Below are 12,546 nucleotides of genomic sequence, written 5' to 3' on the forward strand. Positions count from 1 at the left end.
TCAAGTCTTTTCCGCTTTTATCGGAGCCGTTTCTAATAGTTTAAAACGTCAGTTTAAAATTTTGTGCTGTTATCTGCGCGTGGTGGTGGCAAGCAAAGTTTACGATTCATACAGAGAATGCTAACGGTGGGCGGAAATTTATGTGTGATTCGTTTCCAGAAATTCTGGTATTTGAAAAACGAATATTTTATTTATCAGAATATTAATCACGCTCGGCATTACTTTAAAGAATCAAACATTAAATTTTGTGTCCAAGGTTTGTATTATAAGATTATATGCAACACGAACAACACGAGAACACGCGATTTTGCTCGTTACCGAGTTTAGATTTTTACACATCTCTGGCGAGTACTGAAGACTCGCTCACATGTTTTTACAACTGTCTTGTGATTGTCAGCTCACCGGGTTCGTCTGTGCTATGATATTGTTCATATTCTCTATTATGCCTTTCGATATAACATTTTACATCGACTGATTTCGGCTTGTTTCTCTGAGTTTATCTTGCTTTATCCGTTATTCGTGTTTTCTCTATGACGTACAGTACAAACTTGCAAAATAATAACGGCCGAGGTGGGATTCAAACACACAAGCTCAGAGACTATTGGATCGTTTGGTTTTGTAAAATTAAATAATGTTAAATAATTTTTTATTAGTCACGCAACCAAACCTCTTTTATTGCATTCCTGGTATATGAATGACAAATACTTAACCTATTAATAATAAATTGGACGAATCCCCCAGACACTCAGATATTGTTAATGTCTGAGATTAGCAATACACATCTATACCAATGACTTAGGCCGGGTTTGTAAACTACTCAAGGAACACAACAACGCAATACGTAACCAACGCTAGAAAATTACGGCACTTTGTCAAATAAGCAAGACGCAAGGCGTCACCAATCCTACAACTTGAAATTGTGAAACATTAAAAAAAAAATTTTTCCCCGGGCATAATTTGATAATATTCATGTTTACAATGAGAACATAAGCAATATTAATAATTTTGTTTTAACTGTTATTTTCTTTCACTGTTCGAAAGTTTATCAAGCGAAAGCGTTATGTGCATAACGTCTAAATCTTTATAAAAGTTTTCGGAACACTTCCCTTCTACGCAAGCCAAAACGGAAGCTGAGTGTTGCGTAGTTTATAAACAAGTATTTGGAAATGTCGTTATTTAACTTTTCGCGTTTCTTGAGTAGTTTATAACCCCGACCTCAGATAGGACTACGCTACAAAGGTTCTGTTTGTTTGATTGACGGGGCTTTTGACGTCGTACAGCTATGCATGGAGAATCGAGGCGAAGGGACCTTAAAATATCACAGAGGGCTCCGAACCACTCGGAAAAACCGACTTGGAGCTCATAAATCATGAGTCACGCTGGGTTCATGTTGGGATCGAACAACACGACCTTTGCAACATGCGCTGTAGAAAAAATGTGAGCGAGTCTTTCAGTACTCGCCAGTAGTGTGTAAATATCTAACCTCAGTAACGAGCAAATTCATGTTTCATGTTATGAATACACTTATAATACAACAATCGGACATGAAATTTGACGCAAGACTCTTTAAAATGATGTCGAGCGTGATGAATATAAGCAAATCGTGTTTTCCACTAAATGTCTGGACGCGAATCACACGTAGTTTACAAACCCACCACTAGAATTCGCTGCCTGAGCAACTACGTCAACTACGGGATCATTCCATTTGCAGACTGAAATTTGAACTATATATTGAAACCGCACCGATAAAAGCGAAAAATACTTGAAAGAAATACGAAACCTCGGCTTTAGATAAGAAATTTTATTAAACTACTACCCATCGTGTTAAAATTCACTAAACAATCAACATTATAAAGTTTTCTTTTGGCTTCGTGAACTTGTAAACATCCGCCACAGATGGCGGATGACCGTGGTCATACAATTCCATTCCATGCGAATTCCTTTTCATTTACGAAATTAATTCCACCAAAGTTCGTATACCAATAGCTAAGATGTTACACATCAAAAATTGTGTAAATTTACACAAAATGTATGGGGCAGCAGAGTTTCACTGAAGTTAGTGTAATTTTACACCTACATGTGTTGAGGTATTTTTACCTTTGTGTTCAAAGTGTTAAAGTATATATGCTATAATCTGGTAAATATTAAAATATGTTGGTTTATTTTTAATTTATGATAAAGTTACACATGCATGCATGCATGCATGTGTATTTTTACCTTTCAACTGCCAGTTTATTTTACTGTATCGTTGATTATATTTACATTAACAATGAGCATGGTATTTATGTTATTTGCAGGACTTCCTACTTCCAGAAATATTTTTTTGCTTATTGGTGAACAACACGAATTTCGAGTGAGTGTTAATTTTATCACATTTAATTGTTTAAGTAAACACTTATAACAATCTATGTGAAATACGTATTGAGGTGTCGGACTCACGTCATTTTTGTTAGTCTACCGTTTCACTTATGACCATCGTTCACAGCAACAAATCCTTATCTAATGGGAGTACCACTTTCATTACCTAAACGGGATTTTGTCAGTATAAATGGCATTATATATATTTTCAGTTTCTTGGTAATTGTAAATTTAGTGAACAATATTTCGTACTTTTACTATTACGTATGTGTGTACATAGCTATAAGTAGAATGTACTGACAAATAAAAAAATAACACTGATGAATTTAACACGATGTATGCGTAATTTAATATATACATCCACATGTTTTTATTCATCATGTTAGTTATTAAAATAAAATATGAACATTAATAAATTTTTACCGAAGCCTGTAGCACAATTTTGTTTTATAGTGTAAAATTACGCAAACTGTACCAGTTTATTCAAAAAAACATGACAAATTTTAAATTACTAAAACTTTACATGTGTAATTTTATGAAACTTTCTTTCAGTATGAGCGTGACGTATGACGCTGCTACGTAGGTCTGCTAGGCAGGCGTTCACCACGGTTTTGCTGTTACTTTTATGTAGATATGGATCCCAAGATCAGTTTGTAAGTTAGTAACTCATGGTTGTTTCCTTCTCCATTTCCTCCTAGCGCCCCGTGGATAGTTAACAATCCTGGGCTAAGCTAAGGATGGGACAGAAGAACAGCAATTCTCAATATTATCTACGATCCTATCTTATGAGAACTAATGTTCTTATTGATTGTTTTTTTTTTTAACTTGAAATTTAGTAACAATGGATTTTCAGTAAGAAACTAGACCAACATTTATAGGCATACATTGAAAAACAGTTTATTTACAATGTGAACTATTTTTTAATATTATTTCTTTGTTCAAACGGTTCATCAACCTATTATTTTTAGATCTAATGTATTTTTATTAGTGAAAATAAATTGTATTTCCCTGTGGTTAAAAGTAAGACAAAATGGCCAGCGCCTTAACTTCGCCACATAAAATGAGATAATAAATAAATAAAGCTCTCAAGTACTGCGAACAGAGCTGATCAAAGAGACTATAATTTTGTTAGCGGCCTGTGGGTAGGTCCAGGAAGAGAAATACTGCATGTATTCGTTGACACAGGAAGCTGCGTGTGTTCAGTACTCAAGGTATTTTTAACCCCAAACTAATTTGTGGGCATTTTGTATTACTCGCAACTGAAACCACTATCGAAACTGAACATTCTCAGAGATTGTTTCCCCACAATAAAAAAGTTACTCATGAATCCCTGTGTATTTTATAGTATCGCAAGTGACAGTTCCATAAGAGATCGAAACTGTTGGCAGAACAGATTAATTTCCCAAAATGAAAACTATCAGTTTATCTTGTTGAGTTTAATTTCGGTAACTTAGTTGTGTCATCAAGTTTTTTTATCGTGCACTTTATTTAGTATTGGTGTTTTATGTGTCCTATAGCAATATTTATTTGACTCTAAAAAATCTCTGCCATGAAATTATTTCATTATATGAGTGAAATATATTATTTAGCGTACCGGTACAATAAAAAATAAATGCAACACTATACGAAGTACTAATTTGTTGGAACAAATATTTACCAAAAATCCACCCTATTTAATGTGTTCTTTTATATTTTAATAAAAGTCGAAAGATATGGACGTTGTTTCTTTGGAGGAAATGCTTACGGAATGCTTATAAAAGTACGCTCAGTAGTTTAAACCAAAATGAATTAATTTAGGCTGGATTTAAAACACTTATATACGTGATTGTATTCTAAATCAATTTTAAAATCACCCTGCACGAAGGTTTTATCTAGGATATTCTACATATTTATGATAATATATTTTTAAATAAATACGCTATAGCTAAAACACCTAATTAATGATTTAAAAATTTGGAAATATAGTTAAAAATCGTGATTACCTATTTATTAATAACCATACAGAAAATGCGGAAGTAAAATGTTCGAAAAAAATCATTTTACTCTTATAGTTGTAATTGAATTTCCTGAAAACAATTATACCTATATTGTTTTCGTACAAATATATTATAAATAAACGTAGCATAACATATCTTAATTTAGTATGCACCACAACAAATTAAAAATAATAATAATTACTTCTAAATTTTTTATGCCTTAACTATATAATAAAAAAAATACTCCTGCCTATAAGTTACAAATAAAATTATATTATAGGCTACTGGTAAACAAAATAACACTGGCATGATGTTAAAGTTATGGAACACACAGTGGTTTGACAATCAACTGAAAAAAAAACAGGTTTGTTGCTTCCACAAAATATTTTACAAGTATTCTCCTTCCAAAAAATAGTTAAAATAAAAATTTGTCTCAATATGAATTATTTTTGTAGTCATCCAAAAAATAATTGATAGGGAAAACAGTTGCAATATTTTTGTGGCTGCCACAAACGCTTTTTTTCTTCCCCAGTAAAGGCTGCTGTAAAATAAGGCACGTAGTGCTGTTAGGCTTATACTAACCAAACAAACAAACGGAACAGTGTGTTTGCAGCCAGTCATGCCAACAGACAAGCCCGAGCGACGTCGGGTAGCACATAGCCTACTGCCTTAAGAGCTAGCACAGGACGCGGGCCGGGCGCGCTCCGACGCCCCGCGTACTCACCTATGAACAAGAAAAATATGAGCAGTCCGAGCTCCCGCATCGAGGCCTTCAGAGTCCGGCCGAGGATCTGCAGTCCCTTGGAGTGGCGCGACAGCTTAAATATTCGAAACACTCGCACTAACCTAATCACTCGCAGGATGGCTAGGGACATGGCCTGGTTCGTGCTCTTGTCCTGAGGACTGACGGGCGCGCGCACCACGTTGATCGTGCTCTCCTCCTCGGCCACGACCGTCGCCAGCGTTATGAAGTACGGAATGATCGCGATAATGTCGATGATGTTCATGACGTCCCTGAAGAAGTTGAGCTTGTTGGGGCACGCGAGGAAGCGCACGGACAGCTCGAACGTGAACCAGATGATGCAGATGGTCTCGATGAGGAAGAAGGGGTCGGTGATGTCGGGCACCTCGTCCTCCTCGATCTTGGTGCCGTTGGTGGTGGTGTTGAACACCTTGTAGTGCTTGAACTCGGGCAGCGTCTCCAGGCAGAAGATCACGATCGACAGCAGGATCACGAACACGGAGATGATGGCGACGACGCGCGCCGCCTGCGAGCTCTCCGGGTACTCGAACAGCAGCCACACCTTGCGCTGGAACTCGTGCGACGGCAGCGGCTTCTCCTCCTCCTTGATGAAGCCCTCATCCTCCCTGCAACAAGCCGCGCGCCCGCCGCTCTGAAGCCTCGCCACCACACCAGCCTCGTGTCGCACATTCACTTAGCGTAGCCGTCGACTATCGAATCATTCCAGATGTGCATAGCGAAATTTTAAACTATACAATAAAAGCGAAAATAACTTGAAGAAATAACAAATCACGGATTTGGGCCTTGTTTTTCGACATTGAATTTAATAAAATACTGCCATCTTGTTGAAATTCACAAAACAATAATTAATACCATAAAGTTTCTTTTTGGCTTTGTGAACTTTGGTTCGCGCCATTCGCCACAGATGGCAGCACCGTAGTTACACATCTCAGTTCCATGGGACTTCCGCTTCATTCACGAAATTACTACTACCAAATGCCGTATACCGAGAGCTAAAATGTTACACATTAATACTGTTTTTGAGTTAATAAAGATATTCGTTCTAGATATATATTTGGCAAAATTAACAATCAATTTCCCATTTTAACGTTTTTCTCGCCAACCTTAAATACAACAGAAGTTAATTTTCCAGATTAAACTTCATGGTCACTTCATGATACAAATATTATTCAATTAAATTTAACTTTATTGAGGTGTCAAAATTCTTTTAAATTCAGATAATTTTGACCCCAAATATGAATTTACATCGGGAGAATCAACTACAATCTTAAACCGTAAAACATTTCTGAAATGAAAGGTGCTATTGAGGTGACGTTTTCACAGAATTGAAGTTAATGAAAGTTTGACAAAGACACATAGTTGCATAATTGTTGAAAATGATATTTCTTGAAAAAGATTTTTTTTTCAAATGCCTATTGATATTAAGAAAATCAAGCTAAATGATAGGTGAATGTCAGTTGAATTTTTTCTGGGAGTGGAGTGTAAGTAGTTGACGACCTATAGACTCACAAACATTTTTCATACCTAAAATTGCCTGATGTAATCAACTGATAATTTTGTAGTGTGTTTAAGTTTCTTTTTGTGTGTTTTTAATACTGAATTCACAAAAAAAACTCATCTCATATTTTGTACATATCTGTTTTTACTGTACCTTTTTCCAGCATTATTTTTAATGAAATTCCCAAGTCAATAAAAATGTCTGTGAATTCTGAAGAAGAAATAGAAAACTGAAACAACAAAAAGTCCAAAGTTTCAACACGAGTTTTCTTGCGAATTCAAAACAAAAGACTCATAAAAAGGGGGTTGTCTGTAAAGTTGGTTTACGGACGATAATTTTTAGAGACTGGAAAAATTCGCGAGTTCAATGACCTCCAGGATAGATTACACGATCCTCTGCCTACTTGGGCAAACGGCACCCGTTCATTGGGTACTGAATTTTGAGGCGTCTCAAGTGGATAACTTGTGGTTGGATTCATCTTTGATTGATTGTCTCTAATTGGCCAAGAGTCCTACATATTAACAGTGAACCAATAGCAGAAGCAGCACAACGGTATAATTATTTGAATTTTAGCATATAAGGAAATATACCCGCGAATTTTTTCGGTCTCTAATAATTTTACGTGATAACGTCTTAAGAAAACATTGATGAAAAATTGCATACTTTTTAATTTTCAAATATTATTTACAGTTTTTGCAAATTTAATTAAAATAATTTGTTTAAAAATAATCATGAACAATTAGTTAAAAAGCCCACCTTAACCTGTTTGATATTATAGAAGATTTTCTCGCACGGTGATTGGCCGGTTATTGCACGCTCGGCTCAGGCGGAACGTGACAATGAGTCATGCTTTTTAGTGCGTGCAGCCAGCGTTCATCGATTTATAAGACGTTATCACGTCAAAAACTAAGTACTACTAAATAAGCATTTGGAAGAGAATACAACTGCAGGTACGTTCCCTTTACGATAACGCATCAACTGACAATCCTGCAAGAAATACTACTGACATTTAAATGTCACCTAAATATTGTTTCTTGGTGTTAAAAGGAGTTTAGCATATTTGAAAATTTAAATGTTCAAAAAATCAATTGTACAATATAATAATAATGATAAAAATTGTTTTTGAACAGCAGCTACGCGCCCTGTAGGCATACACACCTTAATCACGTAAAAACATCACACCAGTAGTAGTTTTAATATCAGAAACTTTTGCGGTGGTTGCGTTTTCTTGTTTTGCAAAATTTTATTACCAAGTATAAGTATATGCTAAAAACTAGACGCTATCGTAAAAAAGTCAGGCTTATACAATTATGTGGTCTTTTCGCCGATAATACAACTCTATGGAACTTGATTGGTGGCCTTGTAATTTTGTAACGGAATAATTAGAATGAATGTTCCATGCAGCCACCATTACAAAATTTTTCGTGTTTATATATCGCTGCTAATGTATTACAGAAAGAGAGTCTGAGTATGTCTGTAAGAAGTAAATTTTAAAACTTCTGGGTCTATTAACTTTTTTCACTCTTATTAAGATACATTATTCCAAAGGCTTCGTTATATTTAAAAATAATTATTTTTCCCTAAGACATAGCAACGGAAAACCAACTCTCGAGTAAACAGACACAGACAAGACAGGCTATGTTTTTATGTCGTAATAGCACATTATGACACGGCCCGTAATAACGACAGCAATAGGGAGTAGCCTATACTGCCCGTGTTTAAAGTTTCGATAGCAATTTTTTAAAATTATTTAATTTTAATTTTATAATAAAAGGGATCAATCTTATGTATGTTTTCTACCACTATATGGTGACGATACTGCTGGTATTAGTTATTAACAGAGCCGGGTTTGACAAAATGCTTTGTGATGAAACGAAAAGTGAAGCTAATATATATAACAATTAGTACTACAGTAATATATAAAAACAAAAAAAAAAGCACAATTTGTTTTCAGCAATTTCACTGCCAAAATTTGTATATTTAAATAAAAAGGAAAAATAAACAATTGTGTGGACAACTGCAAAATATTGTAGAAGCTTTTAAATGCTATTCATGCACAAACATATAGAAACTAATCTTGAAAGGTTTTTGAAAAAAAAAAAAATATATATATACTGAAGCTTTTGGGGGTCTGGAGGTCAGACGGGACTTCCACTGACTATCAATAGTGTTCTATAAGGTTCAAGGTCACTGGCTTGAGTGCTAAATTTCAGAATAACGTCTCTGCTGAGCGAAGTCTCGCGTGTAACTTAGAAATGGTTTTCTGTAAACTGGACAAAATTAACTAGGTTTAGTTTACAATACAATTAAATAAAATGATTTTTTAAACAGTTACTCAGCAGTTAACTGAAGATAATGCACAAAGTTGTGGGTTTTCTTATTTAAAGTAAAAAAAAAATTGTATCACTGTAATAAAATATTAATCCACAAAAAATGTGGTGCCCTATCAGTAGTACTAAGTGACTGTATAATTTACCGCGAATATGTTTATTTGCCAAGATTAGTCCGCAGTAGACAGTAACTTAATTTTGTCTGATGGTTGGAAGAACAAAAATTACACGACGTTCTGTGCTGCAGTATATGTTTCCTCAATGGTTGATTCAGACGCAGAACGAGATTATTTAGTCAACCAAAGCCATTGAGAAAATTAATGTAGCAAAAATATGGACGAAGTCAGTCACAGCCTGATAAACAGTAATATTATCCCGCGAAATAAGAATATTATTCCTAAAAATAACATTTCTCTCATTTGACGCGGGGCTCTAGGAAACTCTTAAGGCTCAGTCTCATACGCCGTGCTTATTTTTTTCTTCGTTTTTTAGTCATGCATTTTTTACGGCTATTTATAAAATTTTAAACCGGATACTTTGCTTACATTTGTTGTTCTGACACAAATGCGAGACAGAATTTAAGAAAGAGTCATTAATTAAAAAAAAAAAAGCCATCATGGCGTGTGAGACCGAGTATAAGAGCGCGACGCATCTGCGAGCAGGTGTTGCATGCAAGAAGCGAGGCGGCTGAGTGCCTGGCTGAAGAAGCAGGGGGGAAGGGGGGGGGGGGGTAGCTAGCGAGTGACTCCGGGTTGCGCCTATGAAGGTGCAGTCGGTGGCACCTGGGGGTTGAAGGTGGAGGATGGGGGGGGGGGGGGGGGTTGATTTGTTGTCGATCGCCGCTTCCTTTCCCCACCCCGCGCGCTCGGAGGGGCGATGCAGTAATTCTCCGGGGGTGTGGATGCTGCAGTGAGGGGAAGGCGGTGGAGGGGGAGGACCCCCGGCAGGGGAGGGAGCGCTGCCCCCCTCCCCCCTCCCACTGGGCTGATCAGATCAATACGCCCTGGTGTGCCGCACCGCCAGACCGCCCTCTGGCTTCCTCGCGACCGGTGTTACGACACGTCCTGCTGGGAGACACGGCGCCCTCCGCGCTGACCGAGCGGTCCCGCCGTTCGCTCGTGAACTCTACACTAGCCCGGGTACCACAACGAATTATTAAATTCACGTCTATTTTATTTGGGCATTGCAGTAATAAATGAGGTATAAAGAAAGAAAAATCATGATAAATACACCGAAATTCGAATCTAGGTATTTTAAAAATAATATTTTCTTATTTGGTACAGTTGAATGTACTTAATTTTGAATTTAGATGATATTAAACTCCCAATATGATACCATGGGCCTTTGTGCGGGACTACTTGTGTTATAACTAATTTTATAAAAATGCATGTCCCAGCTGAGATTCGAACTCATGACCTCAGGGTTTACAGAGGCCTGATAGGAAAAAAAAAAGCCCATGAGTAATAGTATTGTTGGAAGTGGAAATTAACATAAGACTTAAGGTATGTTAGCCTCTAATAGAAAAATCTTTTGAGGAAACTGCTATTTTCAGTTATTAATTCACCATTGTTAAAAAACCTTTTTATTGGCTAAATAAGCCCATATATACATTATCGAAAGCTGTTATTTCTAACTCTTTTACTTTGACATAATAAACAAGAATAATTTTTGTGTGACATATGAATTGACAGTAAAAGAAAAGTTGCACTGTCACAAAAATAGCCCAATATCCTTAACGATGTATTAAGCTCGCATTTCTGTATTGCAAATCTCAAGGGAAGATCAAGGTCCAAAAAGAAAACAGGTATAACTAAGAAAATTTACTAGCAATATCATAATTTAGAAATATTGTTGATTAATATAAGCTTTTTAATTTCAACAAAAAAAACGATACTTTTTTATTTATTACAATGAAAGTGGTTTTACAATGCACTCCGCAAGGCGTCCTCATTAAATTTTATTTATGTTAATTTTATTTACTGTTGCCAAAGTGTATTTACACGACTGTCATTAATAGTAAAGTTGTTTCAAATATCATAAAAAAAGGTTTGATAGAACACAAAATTGTAAAGAAAAGTGAGAAATAATTTTGTTGAATGATAGGAAAAATTAATTTTTTTTTAGCAAAAATGTCCGTAATTAAGTTGGACTTCTGTTTGTTTTACTTAATCCAAAATTTTATGACAATGTGACTATAGAAGCTAAGTGATGTGTTTTATTCAGTTGTGAAAACATAAGTTCAAATTTATTTAGTTCTTAAAAATTACTTATTTTTTATTTTCTCGTCGTCAGAGACGCACGATAACGCGAAACAGCGCTATCAAAGAAGGAATCGACTATGAACTGCATTGGCCTGGAGTTACTTGGGGTAAACATGGGAGAAAACCGAAACCAGAATTCTAACTCGAATGACAAGTCTAGTGACTTACATGGCGCCACCTCACTCAGTAACACTTACATAATAATTGAACTTATATGAGTGAAAGTTACGCAAATAAGTTAAACAGAATGTGTCAAAAATGAATATATATATATATATATATATATTTATATATATATATATATATAACAAAAAGAATTGAATATTTGTAAGTAAAAAAAATCTCTTTCAGCACAGCTTACAAGAGTAGGTGGATTTAAAAATACCTATTTCTTTCGGAAATGTTTTGGACACATCTATAAATTTCTAAACATTCCAATAACTTAATTTACACAACATTCTATATGTTCTCCCATATTACAAACAAGAACGATGAATCATTTTCTCACATTCCATGTAGCGAAAATATTTTGAATGTTTTTAACTCAATGCATCCAGCATTGAATAGCTTGCAAAGAATTTCATATTATGCCTACTAAGGTAGTTATGCCATTTTCTTTACCTGCAAACACTATTTTTCATCACTTGCACTAATACGTGGTCGTATAAAAATATTCATTGAATAAAGGTTTATACAATATTAAGATGGTTTAAAACAAATTCAAACGATTTTATACTAATTGGAATTTTTTAAAAAATTTCAACCCCTGTTTTACACCAATAGTTCGTTTCATCACAAATTGTTTCAGCCAAAGGCTATACACAGTGTTTATGTGATTTACAACAAATTATGACATATTTGATAGTATAATTATTTTAAAAAAGTAACATTTTTTTTGTCTTTTAACACTTATCTTTCTACCCCTTGCAGTAATGGTTAGTTACACAAAAAAATTTCTTTATACAAAAGTTTTAGCCAATATTTGGAAAGTTAAACAAAAATAAGAATGGATTCGACGGTGTACGTGGTAGGGAAGTTTTATTTATTTTCTTATTCCAACCTTAGTTTTTTCAACCCCATGTAGTAATGGTTGATATCAGAAATTTTTTCAGACAAAAGTTTTAGATAAAAATGATAAAATTTACATAAATTCAAACGCATTTGATGGAGTGCTTACTTAGGTAGTTATCAATATCTTTTTGTATTTTAACCCCTCTTTATCTACCCTTAGCAACAATGTTTGGCTAAATCAAAAATTGTTTCATACAAAAGTTTTAGATAATATTTATAGGGTTTACAAACATTTTGGACGGATTTGATAGGGGGTCTACCCTTTTTTACCATTCAACCCTTTTTAATC

At 35.1% G+C, this 12,546-nt stretch overlaps 1 protein-coding gene across 2 annotated transcripts in view; it reads right to left on the reverse strand.

Moving 5' to 3' along the window:
* Positions 1 to 12,546, reverse strand: part of LOC134546140 (potassium voltage-gated channel protein Shaker) — a 263,221-nt gene that overhangs the window by 81,681 nt on the left and 168,994 nt on the right. For both annotated transcript variants that reach the window (XM_063388693.1, XM_063388692.1), the window contains exon 4: positions 5,059 to 5,702. In XM_063388693.1, the coding sequence (XP_063244763.1) occupies positions 5,059 to 5,702 (644 nt within the window). The remainder of the gene's footprint in view (positions 1 to 5,058; positions 5,703 to 12,546) is intronic.

Source organism: Bacillus rossius, chromosome 1 (assembly GCF_032445375.1).
Source record: "Bacillus rossius redtenbacheri isolate Brsri chromosome 1, Brsri_v3, whole genome shotgun sequence".
NCBI lineage: Eukaryota > Metazoa > Arthropoda > Insecta > Phasmatodea > Bacillidae > Bacillus > Bacillus rossius.